This window comes from Anser anser, assembly GCF_964211835.1.
Source record: "Anser anser genome assembly, chromosome: 2".
Taxonomy (NCBI): domain Eukaryota; kingdom Metazoa; phylum Chordata; class Aves; order Anseriformes; family Anatidae; genus Anser; species Anser anser.
The window spans coordinates 4,544,095-4,558,902 of NC_139721.1; the positions used below are offsets into that span (position 1 = coordinate 4,544,095).

Sequence of the window (14,808 nt, forward strand, 5' to 3'; positions counted from 1 at the left end):
ATGTTCATCTAAAGAGCTATCGTGGCCCTTTTTCTTCCCATCTTAAACTTACTCTTAACTTAAAGACTTAACTTCCCATCTTAAACTTACATCTTAAACTCTTAGTATGTGAACACAGACAGTATTTCATATTTGAGAAATCGTTTTGATAATTTATTTAAGCTTTTCTAACTGCAATACTTGATCTGCTCATGGCCCTTTCAACTCTGCTGCCATTTTTTGATTTTCTATCTTTTAAAAATTATATAAATAGGGAAAAGAAGAAGAAAAAAAGTTGGAGTAGCTTCTTCTCTGCTAGAGCAGTTGAACTTAATGTAACACCTCATGTTCTTTCCAGATGCTAGCTTTTGGGGATTCTGAAAAACTGTTTTTACGTTGATCAGTGTCTTATTTTTGTGCCTTGTTTTCCTTCCAGCTGCATTTATTGATGGTTTTCAGCTTGGTGCAATTGCCTTTTCACAATTCCAGTTAAAGGATTGGTCTGTTATGTGGCCGGGCTTTGTTTTTGCATTGTGCATTGGCTCGTGTTGCCAGGTCTGAGGGAAATAGCAACTTCAGCTTCAAAAACTAGCTGAAACTGCCCCAAATCATTTGCTAGTCTGTCTGCATCTCTTAATCTTTTGACCTACTAGGATTTGAGCTATCAGATAAGGTCATGGTGTGTCCTGAAAACTCCAGGTCTCTTTGGGCCTTTTTTGGACCTATCCCTGTGCCCAAAATTAGTAGTGACTTGTGAAAACAGATCATGTTTTTGTATGTCAGGATTTACATGGCTAAAAATGTTTTGAAGCTTCATAAAACCTAATAATTTCTGCAAAATTTACTAGCGTGGCTAGTATTTTTCAACTTCACAAGTCCTGAAGTATCTGAAGATAAACACAATTCACCGACTGATGCTTTTGGTTTTGCAGTGTGAGTGGCAGAAATGGTGTTTCTTGTCCATTAGTGCTATTTTTGTACGAACTTTATCACTGTACATTCCTGTAAAGCTGATAACATATTTTGAGGAATAATTCTTCGTAATGGAAAATATTTCATATTGCTTTTGGTTGTGCGTGTTGGATGTTGTGCACTAGGTGTCAGCATGGATCCACTTTCAGGACTCATTAATGCTTGTTACTGGGATATAGACATGAAATAGCTGATAACTTCGAGACTCTTGCAGAAGTTTCTTCTTCTGCATAGAAGAAATACTGCACACCAGGGCGGAAGGAGTGATTATTTGGGACTTGTGCCAGTATATTTACGAGCTACAGTGCATGTTGGTAGTTCCTTACCAAGTTTGTTTGAACTTTAAGCTTAATGAGACTTAACCTTTCACTAAATTCTACCTCGCTAGTTGACAGTCTGCATTTGTATGGTATCATGGACTGCATGTTTTGTGGTTTACAAGATCAGAGGCTCATAAAATCGAGGCGTTAAGTTTCTTTGCTTTCATAGCCTGAGATTTCAAGATCAGCTGCTAGGTTTTCTCTTAAGCTGGTGAAGACACTTCACTCGTTACATCAGTTGAGTTTGGATGTGGTGTATTTTGTGTTCTGACCATGCACATGAGTATCATGCTAAACATCATCCATAAAATACGGAGCTGGTTAGGTATGTTTAACTGCTTTGACTACTTACTTGTTAGTACTAATGACAAATTAAGTTGATAAAGAATTGCGTCTTCACTGTTCTTGGTAGCTGTTGAACTTGAAGCAAGTGTAAGTTTTCCTGGCAGTAGGAGCTGCCAGGACTGGCTGTATGCGAATTCTCTGGCCTTCTGGGGTGTTGGAGATGTCTGCTACATTTCCCTCTGCTTTTTCTCTTTTTTTTTTTTTTCCCCGTTACTCAGATATATGCTTTCTTGATTAAAACCAATTCCTTCCTATTCTCCCCTTTAATTTCAGCTTTCAGAAGAAGAAAAAATCCAGCGCTACAGCATTCTTTCCGAGCTGTACGAACGTATTGGTTTTCACCGCAAATCCGCTTTTTTCAAGCGTATAGCAGCAATGCAGTGCGCTGCCCCGAGCATCCCAGAGCCTGGGTGGAGGGCGTGCTACAAACTGCTTTTGGAAACTCTCCCTGGCTATAGCTTATCGTTGGATCCTAAAGATTTCAGCAAAGGTAAGTGTCTCTGGGAAAGCTTACTAGGTCACTCAGTTGGCTTTCTATAACTAATTTCCTTGAGAGATTTCAAATAAAACTCAAGTCCTTTATCTCTCACTAATTGTGGCAAATCAAGCAGTTTATTAGAACAACACCTTTACTTTTTGCTGGTGTTGCTTCCAATAGTTCTGAATTTCGGAGAGCTACTGCTGAGTGTCTTGCTGAATTCCTCTGTTTGCAGCAAATGCATTTTATTAACGAGAGCTTCCCTTCTGCTGTCTCAAAAATGTCTTGTGATGATACACTTCTCAGTACAAAAAAGGTCATATTTTATTTCTGAGTATTTTTTAATTAGCTGCCTTTGAAGACTTGTGTCTCAGAAACTGTATTCCTTGTGGTATTTGTTGTTGGCTTTTAATTAAAGAATGAAAGATTCTTTTACGTTTTTATATATAGACACATATACATTATATACAGATATAATATAAAGTACATACATGCTTGTAATTATATATATATATATATATATATCTGTATCAATGTCACATTCTTCCACAAGTTAAATTGGTGTGGTGTTATCTGTAAGACTAGCTTTTGGTTAAGACATTTAAGCAATTTTTAGATGCTATATATTTTTAAAGTTGCTATTTTTTTGCACTTATTTAAAAAAAAAAACACTCAAACCAGCCTGTAACAAGTGACTGTTCTTGTTGCTGTTAAGTGCTGTGTTCTGCAAGTTTTATTTACTGTCTGCTGCCCTTTTTTAGGTAAGCTCTATTCGAACATTTTTTAATTTGGCACCAATGTTATCCAAAGCTGTATATAAAGTAATCATTTAAAAAAATGTCTTTATTTTAATATACTGTGCCACATTTTCCCTGTAAAAGAAGAGACAGCTAATATGCTGCTTGGGAACTTGGGAGTTTTGAGTAAACTTTCCTGGGTTTCCCAAAAACTCGAATTCTTTTTGTATAGTGGTGTTTTAGTGACCATTCACTAAACGATGTCGCTGCGGGAGTGGAGCAGCAAACAGTGGGCTGAAATCAATGGAAAAGGCAGTGAGGTTCACCTGTAATAGGACTCTGAACTGGTTTAAATAAGAATAAATTGCAGCTGGCAGATTGTTCTCCCTTTTGTGAGAATGCATTGGCTATCTACTGTTGGGATTCCAGTTCGAAGACTGGCGTGGGACTGTGTTGGGAGGAGAGTTTGCAGAAGTTCTGCAAGAGCTGGCTATTAAAGAAAAAAAAGACAATTGGCGTTTATTTTTTACCTTACCTTTATGGTGCACTGAAGTGCTTTGTCAGGTTTTACCCCTAAAAATTGTCAGATCTTACCCTGGCTCTTGCAGAGACATGGAAGGATCACTGTAAATTGTAAGCAGTGCTTGGTAAGAATGGCATTTCACACGTGGAAAAATAACCTCATGTTGATACCTGTGTGTGGGAAATATAAACTCCTTAACATTTGGTTCCAGGAATTACTTCTAGAAGAGTTAGCCAACTGCTGAAGGGTAGTACTAGGAAGAAGTCCGTTTAGAAGTTTATGAAGTATTGCACATCTTAGAATAAGTGTTATTTAACGATTACTGCTTTTGCTTGGTACTGATCATAGAACCACAGAATGGGTTGGGTTGGAAGGGACTTTAAAGCCCATCCAGTTCCAGCCCCCTGCCATGGGCAGGGACACCTCCCACCAGCCCAGGTTGCCCAAAGCCCCATCCAGCCTGGCCTTGAGCACCTCCAGGGATGGGGCATCCACAGCTTCTCTGGGCAGCCTGTGCCAGGGCCTCACCACCCTCTGAGGAAAGAATTTCTTCCTTATATCTAATCTAAACCTACCCTTTTTAGTTTAAAACCATTATTCCTTGAATGACCTAAAAGCAGGTTAAGTTTCATAACATGTACTGAATATTACATTTTCAAAAGAAAGCCTACATTATGGTGCACTGTTTATTGTTCTGATAGAAACTTGGCAAATATAAAATAATTTGTAGTCTGAAACTTAGTTTTTAAAGGCTAATAATAGTCAGGAGATATGCCTTGTGTCCTTTAGTCTATTTCTTTTTTAACTGACTTTTAAAGGTGAGGAAAGCATCGGGAGAAAACATTTTGCTTGATCCTTGGAGAGATTTAAGAAGTACTGGATTTAGATGAAAGTGAAGTTTCTGTATAAAATCTTGAATGAATTTCTTGTTTGTAGAAGTTAAAAATTGTATATTGTATTATTTTTTCTTTATGAGAAGTGTTAACTTCGTTTTCTGAGTTCTAATGATAAATTTAGTCAATAGGCAAGCATATGAAACAAAAATTGCTTTACAGTCAAATATACAACAAACCCAAACCCCTATTTTTTTTGACTGTTTTGAGTCCAAGCTTTGGATTTTGTAATTATTGGTCCCATTGGGTGATTTTAATCTAAGTATCATTAAATTACTGCTTAGAACATACAGAAAACCAAATTTGATTGTTTTTTGATGACTTCTAGCTTCAAAAAGTGTTTATTTTGTAGGAACTCATCGAGGATGGGCTGCAGTACAGATGCGTTTGCTTCATGAACTCGTGTATGCCTCCAGAAGAATGGGCAACCCTGCTCTATCTGTCAGGCATCTGTCCTTCCTTCTCCAGACCATGCTGGATTTTCTTTCTGATCAAGGTATGATTTTAAAAAAGAGGAGAGTCGTCTGCACTTTTTTCTGTCCTACAGTCAAACAACATGACTTTGCTTTGAAGTATGCTTAATTTGAGAAGTAGTGGAGAGGACAGAAGTTAGAGAATTGTGTGCACACTGGGTAGCTGTTTGATGGCCATCAATCAAGTGTACGGCGTTATTAATTTTAAATATTGCAGTGTCCTGACCTTGATACGTAGTAGCTAAAATAAAACTTTCTTAAATGTTTTCCGTCTGCTGATTGACTGCCTCAAGCCTATTGCTCAATTTCCTCTGTAAATTTTTGGTGTATGATTGGAGGGCTTAATTTGGGACGTGTAGATGTGGCGCTAGGGATGTAGCTTAGTGATGGGGCTTGGTAGGTCAGCTTGTTGGTTAGACTTCGATGGTCTTTGAAGGTCTTTTCCAACCTAGAGGATTCTGTGGTAAAGAAGCCCTCTAAGGGAGTAGGCACAGTCCTGGTCCCTGTGTTTGTGACAACGAACTTGTAGCAGCTGAGCAAGATGGAATTGAATTCAGCAGTTGTTTTTCCTCCTTTCTTCTTTAATAATGGGCAAATGTTGCTCTTTGGTGACTCCTGCAACCAACAGTTTAGCTGGCAGGCTTCAGCTCTTTGCCTACTCACGAATTCCCTTGTTTTTTTAGTGGCTTAATCAGTAATGGAGGAAGGAGAGGAACAGAGAGGAGCTGGGTTACTGGAATAAATTATCTGCCTCTCTGTAGGTCTTAGTTGCTGTCAGAAAGGTTTTCCAGGTTTTTGGGTTTTCCAGGGCTCTTACGTGAAGCTTCATTGATTTACGTATGGAAAGCTTCACTGAAGAAAAGGCTTTGAGCTGTTCCACGTATGTCCACATGTTATTACTAATCCCAAATCCTAAAAAGGTCCTAAAACCAACGTATTTTTGTATTTGCCACTAGGTTTTGAATCTCCTTGAATGTTCTCTGTGTTTCAGTTTCCTCTATATGAAAAAAAATGAGAGCTGAAATTCTAGTCTTTCTTGTCTTCAAACATTGTATGGCTGAGTAAAGCTTCCAGCTTCATAAGACCTCTGAGAACTCTGACTTTTAGTGTCTTTGAAAAATTAAAACTCAGTGCTCTTCAAAGTGTTTGAAATGTAGCTGAATCTTTTTATCCATTTCTGCTGAAGGGGTCCAAAATAGAGCTCGCTGTTGTGTTTTGAAATCTTTTGCTGATAGCATGCTGATTGCTTTTTGCATGGTTTTCAGACATGGTGAGTATTCCAAACTAGAGTACCAGTGAGTACTGGAAACTTATTTCTGAATTGTATATTTTTTTTCTTAATTCTTCTGAGGCTGTTCTTGTGTGCTCTTCTGCAAGGATTCATTTAGCATAGAAAACTACTGTGCGTTTATAGTGTTCTTTTTTCCATTATTATCAGGAAAAATACAAACAAAGAACCCCCTTGAACCATGGATTGTGGTAAAGGACTAAAACAAGATGCTTTGTATGCATAAGGTTTTGCTACTTAGTATTTATTTAAAGTCTGTGAACAGTTTCCATTATATTATGAACTTACAAAGTGTTATATCTATTTATAACTTCACACTTTTTAAGATATAACTAGTATTCTTCTCTGATAATCATGACTGAAACTTCAAGGTTTTCTTTACCAAAAAGGGTTTCATTATGAAATTGAAATAACTCAGTAGCGCTGGAGTTTAAGAATGCTAAGATTTTATTATTATTCTCTATGGAAAGTTGCCACGTTGGAAGTTAAGAGGTAGAGGAAAATTCACTCTTTTTAAAATAATTTTTTTACCCAGAACTATTTTTTTCTTAAATGAAGCACACTTCCTATTTTTAAAGCTTTTAATTGAGGATACACGTTAAATTCTGTGCTTATATTTAAAATTCAGACAGTTTGCAGGTCCTCTTTAAAAATAAAACCAATGGAAGTGAAAACTCTAAACTGGAAGGAAGTTACCGGGCAAACATTTGGTACTGGAACATAATCTAAGCCTTTTATGTCTCTGGATTTTCTTCTTGTAGACACAGAAAAGGAATATTGGCTCATTCTATCTTCTTAATCTAGTTCTGTTCATTTACTACTTCAGCTGAAGTTGAGGAACTCGGATTTCAGCAAACAGAAAAATTTGATTTCGCTTCTAGTCGAATTTAAGAGGATGAGATTTTGTATTTATAATGAAAAATCTAATTAGAAGCTCTTGCTCCTATTCACAGAACCCAAATGCATTGTCTAATAGTCTGTGTTTAAAACAAAACTTTCTTGTATTTGAATTAATTAAATGACACTGATAATTATTTTAAGAACACAACTTTTGTGTATATTTACTGGAACTACAATTTCCAAACATGCAAATCCAAATAACAGTATGATCACGTAAATGGGTGCTGTCAGTTGTCATTTTAATTGGAGTCTGATTTAAAATTAAGCGATTTAGTTACGTAAATCTGTAAAATGCCATCTTCTGGTTAGCAAAAAGAGGTACCAAAGTCTGCTGTAAAGCTCTGTGATCTCCAACCATTATGTTGTAATGTTCACAACCCCTCGAGAATCGCTCCTTCTTTCAGAAAGAATTAAAATGTGCAAATGCAAAGTTGCTTGGAATTAAATCCATCTCTTTTGCATAATACTTTTTGAAACATAACACTGCGTACGGCTCACACTGAATTTAATTTGGGTAAGGTCAGATACTTGAAAAACACCATTTTTTTTTTATTGATGGTATTTATGGTATATATATTGATGGTATAGTTCTTAAAAGGACTGTAATTTATGCGAACAAATGATTCTGAGGGGGCTCATCTCATAGGGCTTTTCTAAGCGCAGAGTTGCTTCAAAACAGCAGTTACTGCGGTGTGACCATCCGCACAGAACCGACTTTCAGAAAGCACGTGTGGCACCCCTGCAAGTTCGGGTTCTTCCAGATGTTCAGTGGGTTTTGAACTCCGTCACGCCCGATGCTTTGGTTACTTCTCTGGTGACAAGGAGCTCGGTGCACAGAAGCGACCTTCTCTCACTGTTCGTGGTGTGGCATGAAACGAGGAATGCTTTGCTACTTCCTCGGACAAGTTCAGTTCATTAAATATTTTCCAAGTTCGTCTCTTCTATTACTTGAGGAAATCATGTTCGCCTTCCGCTGCTTCTTAGTGTCATTAAGATCTTCCCGTCCTCTGGCTGTTCTCACGCTTTTCAGCGCTCTGATGAGGTGGTGGGCTGTACATCTGAGATCTCCGCTGATCCGCCTGTTGAGTACCTCCTTAGTCGGCAGCGTAATTGCTCTGCCTTGCGTGAAACACGCAGAGGTTGTGCTTCCTCTGTTGACCAAGCATTCTGGATACCTTAATACTTAAGGTGAGTGACGCGAGGTGAGAGAGGGAACAAGATCTGGAAGTGCTTCCTGAAATGTGCGAGGGTGCCTTTCTGTCATCCCTCTGCACCACTGATTCTTCTTACATCGTTGGATACAGCTGCAGCCTCCGCTGCCAAACTGCAGGACAGAGGTTGGCTCCCAAAGCAGCTCGAGACTGTGGGACTAAATATGAAGGTGCACGCCGACTTCGTGACACTAGTTCTACCTTCTGAGCTTGGATAACCGGCAGGCAAAGGTAACAGGAGAAGTATTCCATATTTTCCTTCTGTCCATCGTAGTTACTGATTTTGGACACGGCCTGCGTGGCTGTCTGAGCCCCCTTGGTACCCTTTTGGTGCTTCTCTAGCCAACGGGGTCGCCAGCACAGGTACACCTGCAGCATTAGCATGGCCCTCAGTGTCTCAGCGTGTCTGTTCTGCTGCTTTTACCCTCCCATAGATCAGCACGATAACTCTCTTCAGAAACAGAAGCACGTTGGCTGACAATTTGAAAAATGATGATGTGGCCGGCCTCATGTATGTATGTCGACCTTTCAACAGCAGCGAGAGAACAGTGGGCATCGTGCAATTCAGTCTTTCTGCGATGACCTTTGTCTTTAGTCTTTTCAGCAGCAGTGGTGACCAAAAATAAATAGGCTAACCTCCACGGCCATGGCCACAAAATGTCTGGCGGCCTGGCTGGTAAGATCCACTTGTCATTCCACTTCTGTTGATCCAGTTGTCAGGCTTTCTCTGCTCACTGCCTGTAAGATTTTGAACAGTTTTGGCTTATTTATTTTTCTACTGAGTCATGACAAAATTTGTTTTAGCCCTAGCTAAACTACAAATGATATCCTGGGCTTCATTACAGATAGGCTTTAGACGCAGGCGTGCCCTCTGCAGGGCACATCGTCATCACTCTAGCCACTGTCATTGATTCTCTGAAGGACGTGAAATCTTCAGTGAAAAAATTGTTTTGACATTTCTCTTCAGGCAGAGGTCAGACGAAGTCCTGCATGTGATGAAGGACTTAGGGGGGTCACTCTTGCTGTAGCTGGGTGTTGTTTTCTATGGAAAAAAACCTTATTAGCAGTTCTCTAGTGTCCTTTAAGAGGGTTTTCTGTGTGTGGAATTTCATTTGCGGTGTGAATGCTTTATACACCTTCATACAGGCCTTGCACAGGAAATACCCCAGCATTGCTGAGATCATTCCTTGCTCAGACAGTGACTGCATGCCGTGACTGCATCGGGTCAGTAGGATGAGCGAAACGTGGCTCTGTCTAAGAAAAAGGTCTTTGCTCTTTTCAGAGGTCCTCTGTTGGTTTCTCAAAAATACCCTGAGTCATATAAATGTCACGGACATGACTCTGAGCCCCGAGGTGGCACGGTTCTGTCCCTTCTGCAGGGCTGGCTGTTGCTTGCCACTTCAAAATCACACGGCATGTTAATCTGTGCCATTCAAACTTTAGGGTTTGCAAGCTCGGCTCCAGGCTGTTTTCTCATGCAGATAATTTCTCGCTGTCCAGAAGCTGCTTGTTCTCCCCCGGTGCTGAGATCCTCCTCCTCGATGCGGAATTTCTGCCCAGCCTTATGCTGAATGCTCTTTCAGTTCCCCTTGTCCTCTGGATGAGTCGTGATGGACTCGTCAGTGTTGGCTGGGCAGTCGGCTTTGGTAGCTTAGAGCTGGGGGTAGCTGGAGGACCAGGGACCGCGTGACAATAATCTGAGATCACTTTCAGACCCTTTTCTTTTCAGAATTTCTTTTCAGAACCTTCTCATGCTCCTTTCAACGCTGTCGTGTTCAAGAGACTGCTGACATATCAACTGCCAAGGGTGAGCTCTGTCCTTTTTGCAAAGAAGCGATGGGCTTAATCTTGGAAAAATTCCCCAAACCTTGTTTATCTCTGGCAGTTGTGGTTAAACCTGGGCCGATCGTAATTTGAACATGTCAAACTCGGTATCTGACAACTCTGAAAATACGCCTTTCTATCTCATAGCTTGAAAGAGGAAACTACGTAGTATTTTGCAGACATTTTTATTTATAGAACAACTTGCATATGCATCCGCTTGGCGATATTTAAATTTCAAATTGCTGTGTAGAAATGCAGAAAAGAGTGAAGGATATTAAACCAAGCTCGTAAAAATTGACAGCTAGACCAAAACCAACTGTGCAAATGCCCTTAAGTGTAACCCTTCTGCCAAGCCTATATTGGCAGCAGTAAAGACCAGATTTAGTTTCTGGGGATCCTTACATAAAACATTGTCTTCAGTTTGCCCCTGAACGCTTAGGAAAGTTAAATCAAACTGCATCAGCACTTAGCGAATTATGGTTCCCCACACGGATTTGACTAATGGCATCTCACTGAAGAAAGGGATTCAGGATAACCTACAAACCTCTAAATAACTGCTGCTCCTCTTGAGCACGGGATAATTTAAAACCACCTGGTTTTGCGGGACTGTAGGAGCAACTTGTTAGGGTTTGTTCACCTCGCCGTGTCCTGTTCTCTTGTTTATGTCTTCCTGTGATATTCTCACTCTTCCCTTTTTAGACTGCTTGTAGTAGGAGTTCTTAAGAGCTTCAGTTTGAGCTGGTTGTTTGCCATTTCCCCTGCCTGTTCCCAGTGTTCCTCTTTTTTTTCCCCTTCTTCTTCGTCATATTCAGGTCATAAGCAGCAAGATGGTAAGTATTAGAAATAAAAATGAGGATAAACAAGAATGCTTGACTTCTAACAAAAACAGACAACCCTGTCAGTAGCATCGAACTTTGAAAAGAGGAGCTACATAGAAGTAACGAAGCTCATTGGAAGAAATTAGGGGTGGTGTGCTTGCTGCTTGCATGGAGACCACTTAAAGATGTCATACTAGGTTCTCTGTAAGTGTATTCTCCCCCTTCTCCATTAAAGTAAATCCAAAAATAGTGAAAAAGCAGGGCAAAATAAATACAAGTGGAGAAAATTTACACTGTAAAAGTATATGTTGTGTCCAAACATAGAAAGTAAAGGGGAACGCCGCCTGTGACAAGTTAAATGGGGGGAAGGAGGGAATCCTAAGCCCAAACCAGATTTTGAAGAGTAACTTGCTGAATGCTTGAAAGCTAGTAACTTCTTCAAATGCGTTGGAAACATGAAGCCTGCCTGCACTTTTGTAGAAATGAACTGTAACAGGTGTAAAACGACACACTCAGGGAAGATGGAGCCATAGCAGAGAAGTTGATGAAGGTTTCCTTTTTAGGAAGGAAGATTTCAAGGCAAAGCCCTTCCTCTGCAGAGAGTAAACCTGATGAATTCTTTCAAAGAGTTAACTCGGAATGGTTTACGATGGGGAGTGATCTGACCTGTAAGATGAAAAAAGTTCACCAGATAAAGTTCAAAGATGCTAAAGGAATGTAAAAATTAAGTAATTGAACCTCTGACAGTTGCAATTAGCGGATTTCTTAAATGGTCCTTATTCTCCTGTCAAAACCGTAAGTGGCAAATGAATCTCTGCATCTTTTTTTTTTTTTAGGACTTCATAGTTACTTCAGTAACTGTCTCGAGAGTAGAAAGTAAGAGGTGCTGTACTGGAAACCTTCTCTGAGAAGGTCTGCTTACGCTGAAACTAGTCTCAAGTAATCCCCTGAAGTCTGTGTGATATAGGCACCAACTGATTCCCTCTGTGGCCTCTCTCCTTTTGTGCTGTAGAACTTGCTAATACAGCCATGGCCTGTCAGCACTGTGCAGTGTTTTGTAGCTATAGGGAGCGTTGTTCCTCAATATTACCTTTCCATTCGGACAGCATTTCCCTATGGGTTCTCTACAGCACATAAATCAATTTTTAGAAGGACAGAAGCTACCGATTTCAAGGGCTCAGAAGAATGAAGCTTTAATCAGACTGAACAGAGAATGTGGAAATTAGAATTAGATGCAAACATCTGAGTTGAGGTGAGTTTTACATAACTGACAGTACTGAACTGCTTTAACGCACTGCGTTGTGTTTTGGTTGACAAAGCGCCTGCAAGGGGGTTTTGTGAAACCGGTAAATCTTTCAAACAGGAGCTACTCTGCTTGGGCTTGTAATACTAAAATGAACCATTTTCTGGATGGAGACTGAAATGTCCAGTATAATTACAAAGGGAATATTTATAGCAGCATGGGAGGTTCGTAGCCATGGATCGGAAGTATTTTTACAGCTCCAGCATAGTGCCGTATCTTATCTATGTATGTATATATAAAAAGTGTGTGTGTATATACATATAAAAATATAATTGAGCAGACTTAGCACCTTGTGTGTGTTAGAGGTATAGTAGTGGCACAATGTGTTTGAATATATTAAAAAAAAAGCTTGAATGTAAATGCTTTCTGACGTACTGTAATAAAAATCTTCTGAGTTTGGACTTGAAGTAGGAGGAAGTTTCTTAGAAGTCACTTAACTCATTCATCATGGTACTCTATATATAATCAGATAAACGGAGGGGACCAGGAAATGTGCCATACACAAGCCCACTGGCTGAAGTTTTGTTTTTTTCTTTTCCTCCAACTCTTCCACCTCTCTTGCAGTACTGCAAAGAATGACGCTACATACTCATATTTAAGTTTTCCCGTACGAGGTTAATGTATAAAGGCATCAGTAACGTGGGCGGTATTTAGGATTTGTAGATTTGGAGTTTAGATTTGAGTTTTGCTGCTTTTGTTCTAGTGCTCTTTTGTTCAGTTCTGTGCTATAAAACTTCAGCACTGCTACCTGCTCCTGTTGCTGGGAGTTGTTTATCTAAAACGCTCCTGCATATTTAAAAATCTTTTTTGCTTTCTTTTTATTATTATTTTTAATACAGAATAGTAGCAGCCAGGTAAAACTCTCTGGGTTTATAATATTCTTTTAAAACCTCACTTTGGAACTGGTGTTTTCTGGAGGAGCTGGCATATTAAATAACTTCACTCTAAAACCACATTTTAAAAAAAGATGCCATTGATTTTCATGAAATATATGTCTTGTAGACTATGCTGAAACTTAAGGTTGCCAAGAGGAAAACCAAAATGCCTACAGAAGTTTATCGATTGGAAAGAGTGATCTGCTTATCCTTGTGTGGCTGGAGTAACTCTGGTTCAGCCTACAATTCAGTGAATTTAGTGATTGTGGACTAAATAAATGAGGGTGACTAAACTGGTAACAAAATCACCAACAGGAACGAGAGATTTAAATTCGTTTGGATAACACAAGATATGAAGACTAGCAGTTTGAGTCAGTGTTACATGAAGAAAAAAATGCTGTAATGTAAATAAAATGAACGCTGACTCAAACTGCCTGGCATTACAAACAAAGCTGAATGTCTTGCACGCAATTTACCTTAGTTTAGACTTGTGTTGGACTTGATGAGGTGCAGACAAAATCTCCAGCCTCTGCCTCATCCAAATTCTTATGTGAAACAGCAAATCCGGCATTAAAATAAAATGGTGCATTTCTTTATGACAGAAAGTTCCTACTAAGTTGTTTTAAAGTCATTCATGAATAAAATGAAATTTCCAAGCTGTACGTCAGAATTCCCATCATCGTGTAGTTGCCTCTTGTTTTTTGAAGAAGCCTGATGTGATTAATGGAGAGAAGGGATGTTCAAACGAAGACAACTTGCCAAGCTGTTGTTCCAGAAAAAAACTGCTTCGAGGAAGACATGCTTTAATTGACAATATGAAGACGTGAAGAATTTGTGGTGTATTTGCTAATGTTTTGTGCTGAAGGAAGGTATTTTTATATTAACTATTTTACTAAAATCCAAATATATGGCCTTTAGATGGCTTTAACAGACTCAGTGCCCTCCTAACTGCAAGTAGCAGTTTATATGTAAGTAGAAATACGGGTGTTTAAAAGATCATCCATCTGCTTTGGTGATCTCCCTGCATGATGTCCATTTGAGTACGGTTGGATGTACTTTGAAAAGAACAAAAAGATTCGGGAGTGATACTGAAAAAATGCTTTTTCGGAAGGATTGGAAAACTCAAATATGTTAGCTGAGAGAGCTGGCATGTTTTCGTTATCAGTTTTGAGACAGTTGTCTGGTTCTTTAAACAATTAAACTGGCCTTTTCTCAGGCAAGAGGAGTCTCTTCTCTTTCTTGCCACTAATGGAAGCATCAAAACTCTGAATTATGTTAATTCTCTCTGGCCAAATTCCAGTGACTTTGCAGGACAGTGAAGTGAGGAGAGAGCTCCTACAGAAATTACCGTGATGTTCTTACCACCTTCTGTCTCTCTGTGCTTCCTCTACCCAAAACACCAGATCAGATGTGTGTAACAGTGGGCCATTGTATCTGTACATTTTTTACAAAGCCTGCTTTGCTCAGAAGTGGCTTTGTAGGAGTTGTCTTTTAACTTTTTTTTTATTGTTTTGGAAGTTAGCTTTGCTTCATTTGCTCCACTTTATGTAAAGATAGGTCTGCTGGTATTAACGTCAGAAATCATTAACATTGCTCAGTGGTTTACATACTGATTTTGTATGTACAAAATATATTTTGAAATGTTTTTCAGAGAACACAGACATCTTAAGTTAGCTCAGGTACAGTGGAGAACTAGATGCTGAAATTTTAATGGCGTTTCCCTGAACTCTCACTTCGGCTATCCCAATTTTTTGAGATTCTATCCAAAAGTATTTCTGTGCTGGGTGTGAATTTCAGACTCACTGTGACATAATGTGTACACATTTTATATAATTGCTAAAAAATCTTGTAATGAAAGACCAAATTTCC

At 39.2% G+C, this 14,808-nt stretch overlaps 1 protein-coding gene across 9 annotated transcripts in view; it reads left to right on the forward strand.

Moving 5' to 3' along the window:
* The window catches only part of TRAPPC9 (trafficking protein particle complex subunit 9), a 464,677-nt gene that overhangs the window by 23,596 nt on the left and 426,273 nt on the right, over window positions 1-14,808 (forward strand). For all 9 annotated transcript variants that reach the window (XR_014580943.1, XM_083827405.1, XM_083827401.1 and 6 more), the window contains 2 exons: window positions 1,890-2,106; window positions 4,600-4,743. Coding sequence is in view for 8 of the 9 variants with exons in the window: in XM_083827405.1 (XP_083683531.1) it covers window positions 1,890-2,106; window positions 4,600-4,743 (361 nt within the window). In the remaining variant the exon portion in view is untranslated. The remainder of the gene's footprint in view (window positions 1-1,889; window positions 2,107-4,599; window positions 4,744-14,808) is intronic.